The 22,913-nt window shown below is 34.2% G+C and overlaps 1 protein-coding gene across 2 annotated transcripts in view; it reads right to left on the bottom strand.

The window, feature by feature from the left end:
• RFX3 (regulatory factor X, 3 (influences HLA class II expression)) overlaps window positions 1-22,913 on the bottom strand; it is a 123,037-nt gene that overhangs the window by 12,443 nt on the left and 87,681 nt on the right. For both annotated transcript variants that reach the window (XM_010582767.1, XM_010582768.1), the window contains exons 5-9: window positions 15,976-16,050; window positions 11,022-11,203; window positions 10,342-10,461; window positions 1,985-2,106; window positions 616-728 (exon numbers count right to left, since the gene is read on the bottom strand). In XM_010582767.1, the coding sequence (XP_010581069.1) occupies window positions 616-728; window positions 1,985-2,106; window positions 10,342-10,461; window positions 11,022-11,203; window positions 15,976-16,050 (612 nt within the window). The remainder of the gene's footprint in view (window positions 1-615; window positions 729-1,984; window positions 2,107-10,341; window positions 10,462-11,021; window positions 11,204-15,975; window positions 16,051-22,913) is intronic.

Here is a 22,913-nt window from a genome sequence, read left to right as displayed (position 1 = left end):
GACTTGAGGACTTGAGTAAGGACAAAAGCACATGGATGGAAGCCTCCAGAAATGAGCATGGCCTATGTAAACATATTAGAGGAATTCACCCAAAGAAAATATTTAATGCTACTGCAAACACAAAGGAAACCTGCTACTTTATTCATTTTCATAATTCAGTACAGGTTTGAAAGCACCTTAAAAAATAATTTTAAGAGACATATTGTTCAATACCAAATGTGGCTTAAACACCTCAATGTTTCTTTAAAATGAGAAAAAAGTTACTGCTTTTAATGTAAAAAAAAAGAAATTATAATTTAATCTGATTTACATTTCCTATTGACTAAACCAAAGATCTGCTTGTACAATCTGAAGTCTAGTTTCTCTAACATTCTGAAAACTTACACATAACTACATTTCATTCTCAGTGTCTATTATGTATTACTTTTTTCCCCTGTAAAGGGGACCCTCCAGAAAAAACTTTTTACTAATGTCCTTTCCAATGAAACAAGCAAAATACCCTGGGGGAAAGTTACATACTACTAATATGGCTGCTATATATTTGGCATTACTGTCTTGTACTGACCTTCATTAGAAGTCATGAACTTTAAAAAATAAATGGTTTATAGAAAATACCTCACAGTGCTCTCGATAAAGACTCTGCAGTGATTTAATGTCCTCAAAGGTAGTACCATCAGGTAGAGAAGATATTTCAACTTCTCCAAACTCTGGAAGTACTCGAGATGCATCTGTTTGCATAACAACATAATTAAAGAGGGCTGTTGTGAACAGTGCCAGTTATGGTATGATTAAGGAAAAAATTTAAGGATGATACAAAGAAATAAATTCCAAAAGGTCATTATGTTCAAAGGCAAAAATCTTTCATATTTGTTGTATGTTGAAATTGTAAACAAATTCAGCCAGCATTTTTTAATCAAAAAGAAATATAAAATTATTCTTGAAGACATTAAAAAGATGTCATGTACATAATACACCTATGTGGAAAAGCTAACACACACGTTTTCAGAATATTACAGGATGAAGAAAATATCTGTGTCAGTGTATGAAAGATTAATCCTTGAATAGTTTTTTTCTTGTTCAACTGAAGAGTTTCTAGGTAGCCAGGTATAATGGGGCTTAGTAAATTCAATATACATTTTTCTTTGAAAGTTACTAGACTTTCAAATAGAGCCAATGTGTGCTTTTACTATTGGTCACAAATGTTTCCAAGAGACAAGCTGATATAAGAGAAATATGCTGGACTGAAAGGCACCCGGAAAGGAAGATTCAAAACATTTTAATGCTACCCTCATGTTCCAAATTATTTCAGTAACAGCTGAATTAGGCCAAAGGATTTGGTGCTTGAAAATCTCAACCAAAAAAGCCTACACCTTCTACAATAACACAGCCAAAGAGTCTTTCTACATAAACAAATAACTGAATTGCCATTTGTTTCCATTAGTGAGAATACATGCTTAGCTGGATCAATGATCTACAACTTGGACATTTTATATATGAAATTTGGGGTTCTAGTTGAAACTGTTTTGCTCTTTCCACTTATAATACTACAGTACACTTTCAAAACAGCCCACTGGATGGCTAACCTGTAGTAGTAATGCAATGCCACCCCCAACCCCCTTTTATGGAATAAAATGCACTGTTATGCACATGCAGGGAACAACATTCATTGCAGGAATTGCAATATGCATGTCTAATATAACTTTGCACAGCAACTGCATTGATATTTACATAATATTAAATACATCACACAAATACAGAATTTGCGTATTTTTTCCTTTTATACTTACATGATGCATAATAAATATTACATAAAGCTCACAACACAGAATATGTAATTAAAGTGCCTTTTTGTTCTATTCTAAGAATTTTAAAGAGGGCATGATAACTTTAGAAGCAACTACTGTACTTGTGTGACTTGATATTCACAGTGATAATGAAGTTCATCTTACTTATTTATACAGCAGTATAAAAGCTGCTTTCATACCTAAAAACTGTTGATGATGTTGACTTTGGGCAATTACAGTTTGTTCAACAGATGTGCCTGTCTGTTGACCACTTCCTGTGAAGCCATCTGCAACTCCATCCACTTTCTGCATAGGCTTATACCTACAAAAATACCAAGTACAAAATTATCCTTTCTGTTCACTTCTTCATAAGTAAGATCATATAATCTATGTTCGCTCTGATTTCTCCATCTCAAAATAAAATTTTGAGGAAAAGTAACAAAAGAATTTACATATTTTTATTTATTTTGTAAATAACAGAAGAAACAAATACTAAGGAAGTTAGAGCATTAACAATGCATTACAGAATTCATAAAGGTGATATTACAGCACCACTATCAATTTCTTGTGGAATTTAGCTTAGGAACAGCATACCATAAATAGAGCTAATTTCACCAAAAGGAATCAAATCTTTCCCTTTCCAAATAGCTTGACCTCCCAATAATTATGTAATTCAAAAATGGTGTTTCATTAACTTAAGAAGAAACAACACTACTGTCTGAGGATAGTGAAAGACTTTTCAATTCTCTCATAAGCATAGAAGGCCTGAGAAAGCTACTTGGAAACCTAAACTCTTCATTAGTCAATTCTCAGAGTCTTTTATAAAGGACAAAAATCACAATGATACAAATGGGAATGCTGGTTTGGATGGTCAAATGTCTTGACAATCAGCCTGACAGGCTGAAGATCATTCCTGTCATTTCCAACACAACTGAGAATTTACTCTGTCCCAGATCTTAATGGTAACATCTTGGACGCTTTGCACTTTTGAAAAAGAATTGTAGCCACTGGAAAGGAAAGTAAGACAAACCCCAAAGCTAAATAAAGTGTGTTTTAACGATCACTCAAATTGGAATTGTGCAGACTGTAAACCTCCATGCTGACTTCAGAAACGTGACAAAAAATTCCACTCTCGATGCATTACTTTGAGAAGCAGTTTAATCAGTTGGGAACATTTCATTTTGTTTCCAGTAAACATAAACCAGCATTGTCTCATGTAATTACTGAGATTTTACTTTAAAAGGAAGTTCCCATAAAAAACATGGGTTCAATATTTTAGGTGTTAGTGACATGAATCTAAATATACAATAACATAAGACAGACAGAAAGTACACTTTTCAACAGAAAGACTCCTGGGCTGATTAACAAAGAGTTTTATAACTTTAGGAATTTCAGTGCTTGGGAAAAAAGAAGATGCCTATACCTGTCCTATCTCTTGGACATTTATATCAAGTTTCACTTTCTGTAATGGTCCAGTGTAAAATCCTATGACTGCTGAAGACAATAGTGAAACTCTAATCAACTTTAATAAGGAATAAAATTTTAATCTCTGGCATCATGATAGCACTGAACTCTTCTGGATGAGCTTGTTATTACTTGATAAATCTACCTCCAATCCAGGCAGTTCATCTGGGAAGAATTCTTAACTTCTCTCTCATTATACATTATAATTACAAATACAGGCAGAAGATCAACTTCTGGAAATATTTGTAAATCTAAACCTATACTTTAAGATCATTCCATTACTTTCTGCAAAATGTATTATTTTACTGACCCCTCAGCTCCTGAAATAGGATTCAAAATGTTTTGGATACATAAAAATAACACTCCTCTCAGAGTTTTTCAGTTATGCAAAAAACCTTTTAATTAAAGTATAAAAGCCAACTTAATCCTTTGGTGCTAGGAATCAGGATTATCCACCTACTTACTCCACTGTGCTTTACATAAAATGTGCTGGCAAAATTCTTAATTCTTGCACTGTGACAGGTAACTCATCACAGGAGTTAACCAGTTTCAACAGCATTAGAAAATCACTTCCAAAATGAAACCGAAGAATGAAAAAAAGAAAAAAATTGTTTTTCAGGAGCTTCAGATGAAACATAAGCAGACAGTGGTTAACAATTTTAGATCTGCTGTCTTTTATTTAGAAGCGGAACTTTGACAGTTTAGACATCAAACAGCTCTCCAGAATTCTTTAGTTAAATTCAAGCCATTTTTGATGCATGGAAAAAAATAGTTACAATTTCTTTACTGGTAAGAAGGTACTGGCAAGTTATATTTTTTAAAATTATCCAGACTTTTACTCTATTTCCCTATTTTACTCACTACTAACCTACACCTTATTTCATTTTTCACGCTTTTCTTTTCTTTTAAATTACTAGGTGCTAGGAGACTGGGACCAAAAAATAGTAACTGACCTTACATGAATATTACAGCTTTCTAATGATACTTGATGCAGAAAGGACACCATTTGAATTTTATATAGGTTAGTACAAACACAGTAAAAGTTTGCAAAGTTTTTAGTTAACAACAGACATTTTCTCAATTTGTGCAAACCTATGAAAATAAAAAAAACCCTAAACCACTGAAATCAGAATATGGAATCAGGTAATTCAGAAATGACACTGAATTATATGCTGGTCTCACTGTGCAGTTAATTTAGAATACAACTTCACTGACTTCCATAACCTAACTGTGACATAATTTCATTAACAGAAACTTCCTCTCTCCCTGCAGAACATGTGCAGCAAACAAACCATATTCATTAATAAGATAAAGCAGAAAGGGGATGTATAATGAAATGCCTGCTTGGTTTGAAAAATGCACATATGAAATTGGTAGGGAAAAGAAACAAGCTGAAAACTGTCAGAACTATGAGAAGCCAAAATGGATTGACTAAGTCACAAGACAGACAAAACCAGTGGCTCTTTCAGTTAAATTTTCTGCAGATTTTGTTATTTGCTTGTACTGTTGCCATGCTGCCACTATTTGGATTTTACTCTAAGTCTTAGAATCTAGTATTTTTCTGGAAAATCCAACTCATGCTGTTACGGCATTTAGAATATTCTTTCTCTTAAAGGCTAAAGTTTCTATCCTTCTGGCTTGCAAAAAACCAAACTGTAGGGGTTCTAGAAGGAAACAGAACTAAGCTCTAAGGATTCACTTCTATTTTATTTTTATTTTAAATCTATTATTGTGATCTATCATTAGGAGTTCACTGACATCTGTGAGAAGTGAGTTAATGTACCAAACTACAAAATGATGCACTTACACATAACAATGTGTAAAGTATGTTAAACCATTTTACTACTGTATGCAAATAAAATGTTGCCATTGATGCTACTAGAGAGGAAAAATCAGCTTTTAAAATTAGCAGAAAGTAAAAGTTGATTGATACAGCTTGCAACACCACAGGCAACACATACTAAAGCTGTTAACTATAGGAAAATTGAAGAAACTCAAATGCTTTAAAAAATTACTGAAGACACAAAGTCTGCAAGTAACAAAGAAATACTTGAGAAGCATTTGGATGCTCTCAGAAAGTTCTGGCGAGTAGATAAAGTTTGTACTAGTTACTTTCTAGTGTTTGAATAAAATAAAAACACTTCCAAGTATACTGTTGTGCATACATCGTAAACCCTCAAAAATAATGCAGAGGGTATTATTTCAATAAAAGCATGGTTATCTGAAATCAAATACAGTAAAAAGAAATTTAAGGAATGCAAATTTCATGTGTGTGCTATCAAAACATCTCTCCTCAGTCCAATAACCATTGTTGAGATACATCTAATCAAGCAGGACTTCCTAGTTTTTTAAACCACAATCACCTCAGCATCATAACCATACTATACACAAAATATCTGTGCTTGTTCAGGAGAATGAATGTGATTTTTTTTTCTGAACTACTCCATTAGGAAGGTGTTTATTAGTTGATAATATAAGTTCTCTTGTAACCCAGTTTTACAGATGTCAGTATTTATTGGACTATGATACCTTGCTCTCTATCATCAAAAAGAATACCACTATAAAAATATTTAATTTCTCTGTTGTCTATAAACCCAAGCCCCTTTTAAAAAGATCTATAAATACTTGATGCTTTGGACTCACAGTGGCTTAGTTTAAAGGTAATGTTTGACTGAACAGTATACCCAGGAAACATAAGAATACAGGAAAGAGAACAGTAGAAAAATATTTTCCACATAAAATAAATATACAGGGTGAACAACAGGAAGCAGTGATTAATGATTTCTGATTAGATTAATAATAATACACGTGTTAGCTGAATGTTAGAATGTACAGTGGATAACAATACAGTTATTGTATTTATTTAAAAAAATCTTAGCTGAATGTTCAGCTCCAATAAATGAAAGCAAGAAGGTATAACTTTGTGCAAGAACTGAAAGATATATTTGAAATTAACTTGGAAAGCTGGAATTTTACTTCTGGTAATAGAATGTAAAACATACATTGTTATGAATGCCTTAAAGAAAAGACAAGCATACCTATATCAATTTCCCTAGACTAAGCCATAAAGGTAATTCAGCTTCTGAGCCACGAGCTTCTATGCATGAAGAGCTAAATAAAAACAGGCTAAATAAAAATTGACTTTAATCTCTGATACATTTCCCTTAAATGGTCTGATAAGGAATGCTTATGGGAAAGAGATTTCATAATAAATTGTACTTTAAAGTGGCAAGTGTTTAGTGCCAGACTTAAAACTGTGCAAATATATTTGGCATAATATTTGGGTTGGATATTACTTTATTTCTTCCTAACAATCTTTGTCTGATGTCCATGCGCTGCTAGTCAGGTCTGTGTATGATCCAGAACTGATGTATAATATGAGCATTTAAATATTATGGTTTTTCCTGCCCTGGAAAACATCTAGGAGCAGGATGACAGAGGCAATCCAGGCCTTCCTTTGCAAGTCTGAGCCTTACAACAGGTCCAGCTGAAGGGCAGGATGTTAGCTATTATCTTCCAGCCAAGACTAGTCATTAACTGTGCTTTTCTTCAGTTCAAAGGTGATTTAAGTCTCTTGATAAGTGGTTGTCGTCAAACCACCCGTCTCAGCTGGAAGATAGGACTGTTAGCATCTGTGATTTGTAGTTACTCTTCTTCTTACTGGAACAAAGAAAGAGTACTCCCACAGCTCCTGCTGATCACAGCCAAGACTAAGCAACTAAGAGCATGACCTTCCACCTGAAATTTATGTCTGATAAATCCCAGACCCTTGAATTCAAGCCCAGAACAAACTCCGAACATGAACATACAAAAGCACTTTGCGATATTCAAGTCACACAAATAGAAAAGGTGCATGACCCTCAAATTAAGAAAAGGAAGGAAGAAAAATGGTCTGTAGCATACATGCAGTCTACAGCCTTTGCCAAAAAGGACTACAAGTGTTCATCCAATTAGATGTGTCTGATAGAGGTGGTAGAATTGGTGTAACTACACAGAAAAAGTATATTATTGACTGCAATTTACTGCTGATTTAAAGGACAAAAGAAATTAAGAAAGCTGGAGAAAGAGCAATGTTACCCTAATCGTGCAAATTGTAATATTCAGTCCTTTAGTTATCTCTTAATAAATCCTGCTAGAATTCTCCAATACACTAGGATAACTATGATAAAAATACATAGAGACATATATCAAACGTTGAAATTAGATACTAAGCATGTTCTGTAAATGTGGAAGAAATCTTACTTCAAAAATACAAGTTCACTTTTTAAATTGTGCACTGAAAGTTTTAAGTCAAGTCATTTTTATATTTAGCATTTCTTTTTTCCCCCAAAACCCTAGCTTCTGAGGGCTACAAAACACAAGTCTATCTCAGTTTCCATTAAAATTAATCAAGCAAAATATACAGACATTTTTATTTCAAGAATGTGGAATAAAGCTTGACATTGCACAACCAAAGACTACCCTAAAATTAAAAAGTAAGGCTACAAAGAGAGAAGAATAGACCAAAGCTCATGATTGCTGCATGCTAGAGAGTGGCCATAATGAAGTAAATAGGCTAGGTTGTGGAATAATTTAATAAATTTGTTACATCTTTTTCTACAATGATTATTATAATCAGCAGATTCCAATGAGACAAAAATGTTCCGGCACCATCACACTTGGCTTTCAAAATCACTGTTTCTATTAGAAAATTTTGCAGTTTTCTGGTTTAGGTAAGTATGAATAAGTAAGTTATAGTGGCTCATGAGTTTCCATTTTTCAACAAAAATTTCCTGTATTTTGTTAGATAAACATCTCCATTCTGAAAATTTCTATATCCTATTCAGTATTGCTAGTACATTTGATGGTATGCAGACCTGAGACCATATACATTTTTCACAGTGCAATTGTCAAAGTCTGGCTAGCTCCGTGATCTCTGCATTTTATTTATTTAGGATGCTGGGATTTTGGAAAGACAGTAAAATACTTTACTGAGATCTGTGTACCCTGAACTGAGGGATGAACAAAGATCCTCAGAACTACTTTGTATGAATAGTACACCAGTAGGACTATGTGAACAATGCTTCTATTTCTAGGGGACCTAACTGGACATCACAAGATTTCAAGAGTGTAAAAAGATCAGCCTGGTTTTTGTCTTAAAAGACAGGACGGTAAGTAATGCAAGTTCCTGAGCAAATAGGTAAAGCTTCACCTAGGAAGGTGTATTGGGACAGCTGCTTTTAAGGATTTAATAACAAAGCCATTGTTATTATTAAGATATAACAACATGGTGATCTTTTCTGCAGTCAGTGAGATACTTCCACTTCCCTCCTCTTCCTACTCTCCTCTGTCTTACTGCTAGCCTCAACTAAGATAATGCATAACCAACTTTTCTACTACAGCACAGTGTTTTTCATGTAACAGCTACCTATTAGGCATAATTATCCAGTGCCTTGTAGTTGCCATCCTTCATCAGTATCTTTACAGATTCTCACAGCAGAGCTTAAGATTGGTATGAATTGACTATGAATGGGAGCATGCTTGTGCATGCACATGTGTGTACGCATGTGCAAAACATGGGTTAAAGGAAAGGTATGCACTAACTGCTACATGATGCCATATGTGTGATTTCATTCAAATATAATCAGGGAACAAACTGATGTAAAGATAAAGTTAACAAAATGCCGCCAAACATACCTAGGTAAGGAAAATAAGGGAACTACACAAGACATACGGTGGAGTTAAACAAAATAATTAAGCAAATAATAAAGAAAAGTAGCATCTACTCCTAAGAGTTATATAATGCATGTTCAAAATCACTTTGTCATTGCGAATCAAGTAGAAGACAAGAGAAGTGATAATGATTAGACAACTGGCATAATTTCTCCAGAAACAATTTCACAGAAACAATTCTAGTTAGGCCATTGTGGCATATGTTTTCGTGCATACATGTGATTTTGAGTGTGAGTGAATGAAATCTGTAAGTAAATGAGATTGAGTGGCTAAAATAAACTTGCTGGGAGATTTTGTAAATATCTGTCACCTTTTCATACCATATAATCCTGCAATGATTTTTGTAACAAGAACTTCCTATGTGATCATAACTGGAGATAATCTCATGCTTCCATATTATGCCCAGCACAAGATAGTTAAGACCATATATTTTACCAGGAATATGTATTTAGTGCTGTAACTACTTCTGGAAGTGAAAGTAAAATAATTTCAGATTAAAGTGATACCTGTGTTTGAAGTAAAGTTTGAAGTTGTGTTTTCCATATCCCAGTTGTGTCCAAGGCCACAAAATATGCTTAGTACACTATACCAAACTGTTCATTCAATTGATTTTTAGGGGGTAATAACTCTAGAGATGTCTTGTGTGATATGCTACTGTTCTACCTATGAGCTTTGTGAAATTACACATCTTAGATATTTCATTTTAGGGTAGTATGGGAGGCTAGCGACATCAGTCAAATAAAAATTAATTTCAAAGAAATGTACTGATTTCCATTTTTTTCCTAAAATTTTCTGTTCAAGGTATTTTTTCATATGCATATTCACACATTCTTTCACTACCAGCATAGCCCTTTGTGGTCACTGTGTCACTGCTTTCAAATACTTCTGAGCTTTCACGGGATCCTCAGGAAGAACAGATGCTGAAGGAAAATACTTCAATCAACTTAGAGGCAAACCATTATGGTCATATTAATTCTTCGCAGGGAGAGGAAATAAACACCAAACTGAACTTATTCATAAACTCCAATGATATAGTAATGAAAACAAACAGCAAAATTTGAAATTCAAACTCTTACAGCTTTTCTTCAGCTTGTGGGTTAATAACTCAATTAAGACAGTTAAGCAGAGTCTGTCCATATCATATCTCACTTTATTATTACTACCTTCTGCAAATTTATGACAATTTCTAGGTAAATATTTTTCCACGTTGACTGATACCTAACTTCAGTGATGTCAACCTGTTATCTAGCAAACTTTTATTTTTTACAGCAGAGAAGTTGAACAAAAGTTGCATTAGAATTTCAACTTTTCCATGTAAGTGAAAGTAAGGCTTTATGAACTGGAAATATTAGTAAGTAGTCATCTTCATTTCACACTTTACCTCTGTTTCTGCTGCATGGGCTGTTGTCTCATAGCCATATATTGCATGTCCTCTTGTAGTCGATTAAGAGGAGAGTCTGGCTTGACACGAATCCCATAGTAATGATATTTGGAGTTCCCTCTTTATGAAAAAGCAAGAATTAAAAGAACAGTAACACTAGTTTTATGCATCTACATTACATTTACTTTGCAATCTACATTGACTGGAAAATAATAACCCACAAATCAGGCCTGACTCTCCTGACTTACCTGTTTTACATGGGTGTCATTTTACCACCTTTGGGAAATTAATTCACTCTCTTAAACAAATATTATCCAGCATTTTAACTTGTAATCCACTTGAGTAAGAAAAATAAAATGCAAATAAATACAACTTATCTAGTTATGGAGAAACACAATTCTTAGTAATTTCCAAACAACAAGCTACATTTTATTTGTACTAATAAAAATCTGCAGTGTATTTATCAAAATGTAAACACATATACAGTCAAAAACAGGAGAAGTAAAAGTATAGTGGCATCTGGAAAAGCATAAAACTTTAACATTAAGAGACACAACTGACAGAAAATCACTGTAATATTTAAATACAGGTTTTATTTATTTTTTAACTAGCAGACAAGTTTCTTACTAATATTATTACTTGTATTTTCTATTATAGTTCAGGATTTCATTGACACAGACCTAGTTCCAAGTCTTCTGGTCCGTAATCCCATGAAGATTGACCGTATGAGTTTTCCAAAGGAGGCAGCATTGACTGGATCCAACTTGTGCTCCTGACAATGTCGTAAGTAATGGTTGTAAAGGGTGCTTCTTGGAAGGCTCACTCCTTCTGCAGTTTCATAGTTGTCTAAAAGCCATTGAAGCTATATTACATATAAAACAGACAAAAAAATCATTATTACTTATTAAAAATATCTTAGCCATACAGCATTAAGTTAGGGCAGTTTTGAAACCACTCTTCAGGTCTATTAAACAATTCCTTCTACAGAGATTGCTTAAATGCTAGCTATACTATAGCACTTTAGGATATTCAGAATTACCAGGAAATAGCAGAACTCATTGCACTTGTGACCTCAGATAAGTGTCCACTTCTTAAAATATTTTTGATTCAGTACCACACACCAATACTTGATAAAGGTACCTACGCTTTGGAGACAAACTGTTAGTACTGCAAATAAATAAAGTAATCATGAATGTACTTCACATAAATTGCAGAAAACAGACTCCTTGGACTAACAATAGTTAGTTAATGTATTTGTAAACCTGGAGTATTATACTGTTTTTCTTTGCCTGATGTTAAAAAATATTATGACACTTAACTGAATAGCATATTTTTTACTCTCAGATAAATATAAGAAAAAAGCTACTGCATGTATGTCAAAGAGCAACCTAGATCACGTTGAAAAAACTGGTACGTCTATAAAGCATTAAGGGTACAATCCTATTCAGTTGTAGCCTGTTTGCCTTTGACTTCCAGGAGGAACAGAATGAGATTCTTGGAAAAATATTAATCTTTTCATGTAATTGTAGTAGGTAATTCTAGACACATGCAAGAAAAGACTTGTTATGTAATATCATTGGACTTTGTAAGTAGTGCACACTCATGAAACACCTGTAGCTGTTGCTAATGTCTAAAAAAGTAAAAAGAACAATTTAATACTCCTAGAGTTAACATTATAGGAGAATGACAGATCAAAAATAATACAGGTTGACGACGCATTTAAAATCCGCTGTTTTAGTTTTTTTATATGCTAATATTTTCCTTATTTTTCCCCAGTGCTTGCCATGGTTTCAGTTCCCTGAAATTTTCCTTTAGATATCGCTTAAATGATTCACAAATTTAATTTTCTGTTTGAATTTTATTTCTCTGTTTTCCTAAGTATTTATACCAAAGTAGTACAGTGTGAATATTCAAGCTTGCTAGGATCAGAGATCTTACCAAAACTCTGGATTTAATTTGATTATCCAGTGAAAATGCAAACTGAGGATGTTGTGACTTCAAGACTTGCTACAAACTTACTCTGATGAGCTAGATATTCACACAAATGTGTAATATTTTTCAATTTAGTCCAGTAAAGCAGTAACTAGTATAACCAAAATACAAATTATTAAGCAACAACAAAAGATATGCATGGTCTATGTGTTATTTATTCCTTTGTATAATTATTCTGTTAGAGCAGTGCACAAATTCTGTTCCATCAATGTTCAGGGTAACTTACCATGCAAAGAACATGAATATTTTAGTGTACAATAGACATGAAATGTTTCAGTCTTGATTTTTTCGTTATCACAAAAGTGTTATGTACTAAAGTCCAGATGACAGCAGATATATTGAATTTTTAGCTGGTTTTGTCCCAGTGAGAAATTCACTAATAAAAATGCAAAAACATTACTACAAAATTTAGTCTAGAACATTCAAACACCATTTTCATATTTGCTTTTTATTGAAAACGTGCCCATAACTTTTCCATGTTTCTTAAACATAAGCTTTAGAAAAATATACAGAAGTCAGATATAAATGCTTCCAAGACATAAAATTTTTAGCTCAGTTTGCAGGTAATTTTTGCATTTCAAATAGACAAAATGAAAAAGTACAGTTCATCATCTTTATATCAGTTATTGTATCATTATTTTTAAATTATTAACATTCACAAGTACTTCCAAATTGAGCATCTATCATTTCAAAATAAAGCTGAAGAAAAAGTGTAATTGTAAACATTAACTTTTATCTGAATGCATTAAAGTTATTTCACTAATGACCTGACATAAGGCTGTCTGGGCTTAGAAACAAAGATAACTACATCTGTTGCATTTTACCTACATTTAAAATCTATTATTACATCTATATTTATATTATATACATTTATATAACATCTGTCATATATTATTAAATCTATAATATAGTCAGAACAGATACAGAACATGAAGCATTTCAGTTTTCCCCCAAAGGAAAAACTTTGTCAATCCCAAAAGACTGACAAACAAAAAATAACTATTTTCCAATTAATTTCTGTATGTAGCATTAAAGTTATTTTCCTCCAGATGGCTTCTAATCTATTATGCATCACCTTAAGTGCACTTCTTTAATGATATGAATATCTAACAAATGTTATTTCAACTATAACTTGCATTATTCAACACCAAAAAACCAAATCGGAAGATAAGTGCAATATAGGAATTTTTGCTCCTGGGTGGAGTTACTTAGTAGCGAGGGCTTGAAGTCATTACTTGCTAGATTATAGCCTGGAAGAAAAAGTGCAGTTAATATATGAATTTAAAAGAAAAATTATATTCAAACATTATAAAACTACTGCAAACAACTTTAAAAAAATATTTTTTTCTACCAACATGAAATATAATTCTAAAACTGAGCTGTTTGGGTTTGAATCCTGGCTTTTTAACTCATAGTACTGACCATACTGTATGGGTAAGATGGGTAAAGGCATGAAATATTTACACAGTTGGACCTGTTAAATTGACTGTGACTCCAGTTAAGCTGCAATGTTTATAAAACATTCAACCATCAATTAATTAAGTCAATCTCATGCAGAAATAATTCAAGAAAAAAAAAAAAACCAGATGAGAAATGACAGACTCCTTAAAATGAGCACATATGAATTTAGGCCAAAAAAAAAAATCCTAGAAAATCTCACAGAGGTATCATAGGGCAAAAATTCCAATCCCAAAACTAGTATTTTCCCACAAATTAATATAGAATCTGCAAAGTGAAAGCTAAGTAAACACACAATTTAGAATTCTATTTTAAAACTTATTAAACCCATTTATTTTAATAAATACCAAACCAAACCATTAGAAGTCAAAATCAAGAACAGCTTAAAGAGACAAAGATTAAACTGATACTTAAAATTCCTCCATAGTGTCTTACTTGAGTTTAAGACAATATACATTGCTTTAAAAATAGGTAAAATGTCCAGTGAGTTTGATCTACATTGTTAACTTCTTCCAAAATGACCAGGGCTAGGAAAGAACAATTGCCACAAAAAGATGTATAGGGATCTTTTTTGTTTGTTTCCACAGAGGCAAAGATACATCTCTATCAGAATAATTTTGAAAAAGCCTCACAGCCAAGAAAGAAATATCATGCTAAAACTTAACAGTTGGATGCAAATCTCATTATTAGGAACACATTGTGAACCGTGCATAGCACCAGGAATGAGTGGAACTCAATTTACTGGGGCACAGCTGTTTATCTTGGAATTCTTGGTTTTATACCCAGGTTCTAGACTTCATTATAGGATTAAACACAAACTGATCAACAGTTCAAGTGTTCCAACTCTTAACATAAATTTCTGACACTTTGCCAAAAAAGGGTATGGTCCCTTTAAAAATGACATTTAAATATTAATTTTGTTATTATCTGTCTAATATTATCTACTATTATTTAAAATAAAATTTTGATACTGTCTTATCTTTAAAACAATTATTTTGTAAACATCCAAGGTGGAATCTGGAAGTCCTTCTGTATAACATTTTGTATAACTTTCTGTAATACGATTTTCCTCTTTCAATTTTGGCATTTTCTAAAGAAAAAAAAAAGTTTAAAATTTCCACAAAACAATTCTAGTTTTGACTTTGACATAACCAGACCCATACAGAAAAAATCCCAAACCCAAACCTGCTAAAACATACATTTTTAATTTGATTTCTGAGGGACAGACCCTACCACCATATTCTTACACTAGGACCACAAACCAAATTTAAGTTTAATCTGTAAAACAATAAAGGAATTTGAATTTATTTAATTAGTAAAGTTGAGAAGGAAGAAAGAGGTAAGATGAATACAAACTCATCAACATAGCAAAAATACAAAATACAAAACCACAGATACCAACAGAGAAAAAAAACCAACAAAAACAACCCACATTTCAAGAAAGACTAGATTATTATTTATATAACACGCTTAAAATTAACTTTGGGCCTTTTTCCTTTATTTTAAAGTTACATATAATGGATTTATCACTATATTTAGAGATCATGTTTCTACCCAAATATCTTTTAGGTTTGTATATAGAAAGTTCTTAACTATAAAATTTGCAGAGTAAGAAGAAAGCAAAAGGCAGCTGAATAAGACATTTTTGTGTACTTCAGATTAAGATAATTCTTTCGTTTTTTTTCCCAGGTCACCATAAGGATCTTTAGGATTCTTAAGTAAGTCATTTCATAATAAACTCTCTATTCAGAATAAATGAAGAAACACCTTAAAATAATCTGCATGCTGTTTGTTCCTTCCCTTCCTCTTCACATGCCCTGAAATTAATATAGGGTACACAGATTTGCTTTGTAGACAACTTTATTTAAAATGTCAAAAGCCAGCTAATTTAGAATTATTTGAACTCTCTCATGACATTTACATTATAATCTGCAAAACAGTCAAATGTGTTAACTTGTCTTAGTACAGGTGTAGAGCATAGGAAACAGGAAACACTCTGCAATATACCATAAAGACATTTCATCTGACAAAATAAAGCCATGGGTGATGTAGTAGAAGATTACAAGCAACTAAGATGAGAAGATTAAGAGCAAAAAGTAGTAATAAAATAAAACAAACATTTAGAGGCAGGCTAAGCATGCAGAACAAGCAAGAGAGGGTGTATGTGAAGAAGAGACAACTTACATGGCTGTTGAGAAGAGAGCTTCTGTGAGTGGACAGACCATCAGACTTTTGCAGTGTCTCAATCGCCATTTCAATCTGATAATAGATGTCATTAAAAAAAGGACTCAAGACAAGATAGTAAAAAAAGCCTGATCAGAGAAGTTTTGACAGATTGCTTATAGATCAACAGAAATGCCTGCTTTATTCCTGGCTAGGGCATATGTTCTACTAAAAGGCCTCATTCCAGAGTCCCACTGAACACAAACCTCCCCAATGAGGTCAGAAAGGCATTTTGCTTTCATATATACTGCAGGATCACAGCCTCAAAGTCCATTTTACCTTCCAACCTGCTCAGGAGGTTAAATGAGTAGATTTACTGGTGAGCTGCATTGAAACAAAAAAACCCCAACTGAATAAAAATATCATTAATAAAATAACAAAATAAATAAATCCCTAAACAGAATTTTAAGAAAGGCCTCCATATGTTTTCCCTCCAACTGTATCAGGAAGAGAAATGCACAACTTGCAATAACAGTTGAATTAGAAACAAAACTTCAGCTCTTTAAAATCACAGAATCAAATAGCAAACCCAAATAATTCAATAGGTTTTCCACCATTAGCTTCACTGGGACAGGACATCACCCTTACTGCTGCCAGCACCCTTTGAATATCCCCAGCTGTCAAAGTAAATGGAAAGTCAGGAGTTATACAGACTGCAGGATCCAGCCTTTGGAAAAGCAGATTTGTTGCCAGTAGTTTTGCCATTTAAAAGGAAAAGAAAACACAGCACTACTAAAAGACAAAGTAGTAGTTCTTCAAATGCAAATGTACAAAACCACTCACATCCATTCCCATTCTTTTCTTTTTTAATATCAATGGATATTTTGATCAGTTTGATAACAACAGCATTAAAGAAAAAAAATTAGAACCTAACTGTACTTTAACTGGGGAGCTAGAAGAACAAAAACAACAATGAAAATGACAAAGACAATGGGATGCACAGTAAGAATAGGCATGCAATTAATTAGCTACATTAAATGCCCAAAATGAAAGCAATGGAAGCCACCACTTACGTTAAAAACACTTATAATTCTCCATGTAGACATTTTTTAAGGCACCCTCCCTATCCTACCTCAAATATCACAGTACTATCCATAATTTTGGTGGCATAATTTATCAATATTCAATGAATTCACTCTCTGTATAGCAGAAAATGAAAAATATTACAGCTGATACTTGAATTTACCGTACATATAAAATTAGCTTCTCCCTTTTTTACAGGGCAACTGACAAGTATTTTATCGTAATAACTGTGAGGAATCACTTGTTTCTCTCTTGCAACTGTTTAACATTAGCTATACAAGCTTTTTTATAAAAAGTACATTACTAAAAATACACAATTGCTGTGTAAGGAAACATACTTTTACATGGCAATAATGTGGTTTTTTTAATATTTGGATTAGTTCTTGCTTCAGTGGAAAATACTATCAGGTCAAAGTATTCAATCACACAGGAAATGTCAAATTTTAAATGCATGTTCACGTGATAAAAACTACAAGGTTAAAACATCACCATGGGAAGCTCAACTTACTACGTAACATAGCCATAGCATTCCCCTTCTTAACATAATGCTACAATCAAACAATGAAGACTGCAAACACATTTAAATCCTAATTCCAAATCTTAGGTTACTTGTTCCACAATGCTTATTCCACAGCAGTACTATAGCACTGAAGTTACACCTCCTGCTGCTCATTTCCCGCTACTGCACTACTCTCAATTTGTTGCTGCAACTTGTGGCCTTGTTTGTTCAGAAAACCAACCTGTAAAAAAGTAGTAGTAATTGCACTTAGAAAGAAAAGTGGCATTGCAGATGACACTCATTCCTTGCAGCCACATTGGTTTAACACCTTTTGGTGCTATGCAATGAGCAAATAAAGAAACCGTTTCTTCTTTGTCATTTGGGGGATTTTTGTTGCTGGAGTTTCTTTTAGAAGTAGATTTCACCAGTATGGCCATTGAAGACAATGAATCCACGTTCATTTTTACTGCACAGCATAAGCCAAGGAGTGTTTGTCACCACTAAAACATGTTAATTACTTCATCAAGCTCAGAAAGATACGTGATCTTTATTTAAGATGAGTCTTCATCATATTCTACTAGGGCAAGCTTCTCAAGAGAAATTGTTCTCACAACTAATTATTTTGTTCGTTGTTTCTAGTCTAAAATTTGATAAAATGAACTTTCAGCTTTATCTGACACATACATATCTCTTTAATGATGGAAACCTTCCTACATAGACTATACAATCACTTCTTAACTATCTTTGAGCATAAAATATATTTGATCTGAAAACAAATTTTCTAGACATTAAATAATTAATCTTGCCCTTTCTGAAAATTTCTGGCTACTTCTTGTTTTCCTCTATTGGATTGGTGTTCCTCAGGGCTCAATTCTAGGGCCAGTTCTGTTCAATATATTTATCAATGATCCGGATGCAGGAGTTGAATGCCCCATTAGCAAGTTTGCTGATGATACCAAACTGGGAGGTGCTGTTGACTGTCTCAAGGGACAGAAGGCCTTGCAGAGGGATCTGGATAGACTGGAACACTGGGCAATCATCGGTGGCATCAAATTTAACAAGACCAAATGCTGGATTCTGCACCTGGGACAGGGCAATGCCAGGCACAAGTATAAACTGGGAGCGGAGTGGAGGGAGAGAAGCCCTGCAGAAAGGATCTGGGGGTGCTGGCTGGCAACACGCTCAACAGGAGTCAGCAGTGTGCCCTGGCAGCCAAGAGGGGAAACCCCATCCCGGGGTGCATCAAACACAGTACAACCAGCTGCTCAAAAGAGGTTGATTGCCCCACTCTGTTCAGCGTTGGTGTGGCCTCACCTTGAGCACTGTGCGCAGTTCTGGGCCCCACAATTTAAGAAGCACATGAAGGTCCTTGAATGCATCCAGAGGAGGGCAACAAAGCTGGTGAAGGGGCTGGAAGGCATCTCCTGTGAGGAACGGCTAAGGACTCTGGGTTTGTCTAGTTTGGAAAGAAGGAGGCTGAGGGGCGGCCTCATTGCTCTCTACAGCTTCATGAGGAGGGGAATGGGAGAGGGGGGTGCTGACCTCTTCTCCCTGGGATCCCGTGATAAGACGCATGGGAATGGTTCAAAGCTGCACCAGGGGAGGTTTAGATCAGACATTGGGATGCATTTCTTTACCGAGAGGTAGGTCAAACACTGGAACAGCTTCCTAGAGAGGTGGTTGATGCCCCAAGCTTGTCCGTGTTTAAGAGGCATTTGGACAATGCCCTTAATAACATGCTTTAACTTCTGGTAAGTGCAGAATTGGTCAGGCAGTTGGACTAGATGACCACTGTAGGTCCCTTCCAAATGAAATATTCTGGTTTATTCTATTCTTTTATTCCAAGCTTTGGGTTTTCAAGATGATCTACATGACACAGAGTACTGTGTGTATAGGGAGTAACAGCTACCTGAGTTAAAAGTTGTTTATGTGAAGGATCTGTTCCTTCAAGCTTTTAAGTTCTAAGTTTTGGCCAGGGACTTTTATTTAGGTTCTAGAGAAACTGAACATAATTTCACCTCTATTTAAAACAGCATTTAAGCACATACACAGATTAATTACACAGGTAATGCAGTGGGTTTTATTATGAGATTTTGTGGAAGGAATATGAAAATAATTTTAACATTTAAAATTATACCACACAAATACAAAAGGAAGACTGATACCTTTGCCTTTGTAGCAATAAGCAGTGAGAGATTCCAGGCACAACTAACTACATATATATCTGATATGCTAAATGACAACAAGAATTACACATTCATGTATTTGAATATGTGATCAGTCATACATTTCTCCCATTCTTCTCTTAACAAGACTAAAACCATTATTTATTAAAACATTCTGACTGATAATTGAAATGTACACTATCGCTCCCACTGCAACTCCAACTAAACCATGTTAAATGTTACACTACTGGTAGGAATGATGATTGGTTTGTATAGTAACATAAACATGGGCGGACACTAAATTAGAGCATGATAGCTATGAAAACTACGACTGTAGACTTCTTCTTCAATTTAATTTGTTTGCCAACTAAAATACTGCCTTATTGTCTGACACAGTTGCTAATGATTAAAGGTATTTCCCCGGGGTTAAAAAATTCAACAGTTTGATCCCAGTATATGCATCTGGAATCCTACAATGTTCAGTCTTTATGTGATCTACTGATTTGGAAGTTAATAACTGTTCTTGCTAGTTTATGCCTTAGTGTTCTTAACTAACATGTTACCAGATAAACAAATTACACATAATAGTCTTAGATGTGTATAGCATAGACATAGCAAATACCTATCCCAAACCCACTTTGAAAAGAACTGCCTTCCTCTTGGGAGGAAGAAAGAAAGTACTTTTTTCATGACTGAACTAATCAAGTAATGATTCAACCTATTAACATGAAGTATTTATAGTAAGTTGTTCTGAAGAGGTCAGGACATAACGAAAACAATCTGCAGAAGTTTCTGCACTGAAGTTTTGCAATTAATCTGGATATCCTATAATTTATTTTCTTTATCTGTTTGCATCTGCAAACCACCCTTCACCAGCTGCAAACCAGGCAACTTTAGGTGGTATCTTAAAATGGCAAATGACTGTTGCATCATGTTCAAAAAAGACAGCTCCTGTCTCTATCTCCGCAGGCACCTCCCATTCACAATGCCTTTTATTCACTTCTAAAGGTTTGCCCCTTTAGGCTTTAAAGGAAGTGACATTCTAAAGGAGCTTTCAGCACATGCTCCATTATGAAGGAATTACTAATTCATCGCATCTATACAAGAAATATTAATTTGGTACAGCTAGCTAAGTCCTGGGTACTTGTGACAACTGTGCTACCTACATAAGGTATACACACATCATGAACTAACTTGAAGCTACAGGATAAACGGACTCAGGGCTTTTGAAAATGTGATGCTTTCACTCTTTTAGGATGCCACAAGCATGCATAATTTACAGTGGCTTTCAATTTTCTTTTCAGGACAGAATATTCATGTACATTGTACGGTTTTCTAAAACTTATGCCAGAGGGTTGTGTTAGGCAGACAAGCTTGCCCAGGAAAAAGAAACTTGAAAATGAAATAGTATTGACCACCCTCAGAGAACTCAGGTCTAGCCTTTACAGCCGGAAGAATTAAAAGATTTGCATTCCTCACAACAGACAAAGCTGTAGCAGCACCTGTAAATAGGTTCTATGAAATTTTGCTCAAGAGAATGAAACAGTACTATGAAGACAGATACTTTTTAAAGTCTGCTGGAATGAAAGAAATGTAAATATGCAGAAAGAGAAGAGCACAAAAAGATGTAAAATAAGCATGGTATTTTACATATGCGGACCTTAAAACCAATGCTGATAAACCTGAAAAACTTAGAAAAAAACTTTTTTCCCTAAAACTTATTAATTTGTAAATATAACATGCAGGTTTAATATACATAACAGATACTGGTCAAAATACCTGCTGCAAATGCATACCTCCAGTAGTCTGCATGTATATAAGGCATGCACACTGACTAATGAATATAGTGTGTTCTCTCTCTAGTGATTACAAAAGAATGTATGTAGTCAACATAGGGGGAAAAAGCACACCTAACAGCTATAGGCTGGAAAAATAAAAAATGTTTGGAGTTTAGGTCAGATTACTTTCTCCTTCCCAAATTTTCAAATGACACATTGCTGCCCATGTTTATCTTCCTTGCTGGAAGTTCTCAAACATAGGTCAAACTGACTTATTCACTATCTCTCCCCTGGATCATCCAGTTATTTGTATACCTCATCTCTATTATATACCTTTTCAAAAAGATTCTAAGCCTTTTTTCTTTGTGGTTGTTTTCCCCATATTTAGTACAAACACTTCACGGAAAACAAAACAAAACAAAAGCCTTTGTCAAACTGATTATAAGGACTTCTAGAACATACGCATTCCACCTAACACTGAAAAACACATGGAAACACATCAGAGTTACACCAGAAAATCAGAATTGAGAAACTAAAAGGAAAATTTAGTTCAGATTATTATTAAAACTAAATTTGAAAACATTTATGGCAAGACAGCCTTAGAGAGAGGTAGAGTGGCCATTTTAGAACAAATGTGTATTTAATCAGAAACAGAAAAATCCAGTCCTTTAGAAAGGTGATGCCTCCATGCCACTGATAATCAGACTGTTATGACAACATTAGTGGCAAGTCATCTTGCATCCAGCTTATGCATTTTCAAATAAAAGGAATTAAAAGAAATTCTTCTCATGGATTCAAAGATACCTATTTTTAATACCCTATGACAAAAAAAAGTTGTGTTTCTCACAAGATTTTTAAATCAGTAATTGGAATGTTACATTGGAATAAACTGAGTTTCCAATAACACTATATCTTGATTTCTGATACACAAATACCAGAGTAAATATTCAATTGCCAAAACTGGAAACAACCTATGAGGTGCAACAGGGCTTTTATGCAGAAAACGCACCAAAAACCAATAACTGAAAGCTGAAGCCAGACTGTATCAGAAGAGAAACAGGAGCATAGGCAGGTGAAGCCAGAATGAAGAGAGGGTAGCTATGGCTGACCTTAGTAGGGTCATTCTCCCTTTTCCCCACATTCCTTGTCTTGTGAAAAGGGCACAGTCTCAATTCAAGACATAACAGTGGAGCAGCAAGATACTCAAAGGGACAGAGAAAGACATACATTATTTTTGGCCACACTGCTAGACTGAAACCTCTGGAAGAGAGAGGGAGAAGCCACGACACTCCACAGCTCTGAAGGAGAAACCAAAGCACGAGGAAAAGTCTTGGAGGCAGAGGTTTATAAAGGCACAAGATCAACAAATCCTCTAAACTTCCCACCTGTCCAGTTACCTCATATCACATAAACGGTTTTTTAGCAGTAGTAGTG

This window comes from Haliaeetus leucocephalus, unplaced genomic scaffold (assembly GCF_000737465.1).
Source record: "Haliaeetus leucocephalus isolate CR32 unplaced genomic scaffold, Haliaeetus_leucocephalus-4.0 Scaffold849, whole genome shotgun sequence".
Lineage (NCBI taxonomy): Eukaryota > Metazoa > Chordata > Aves > Accipitriformes > Accipitridae > Haliaeetus > Haliaeetus leucocephalus.
The sequence above is the reverse complement of the archived record's forward strand: the minus strand, read 5'-3'. Positions and strand labels throughout refer to the sequence as shown.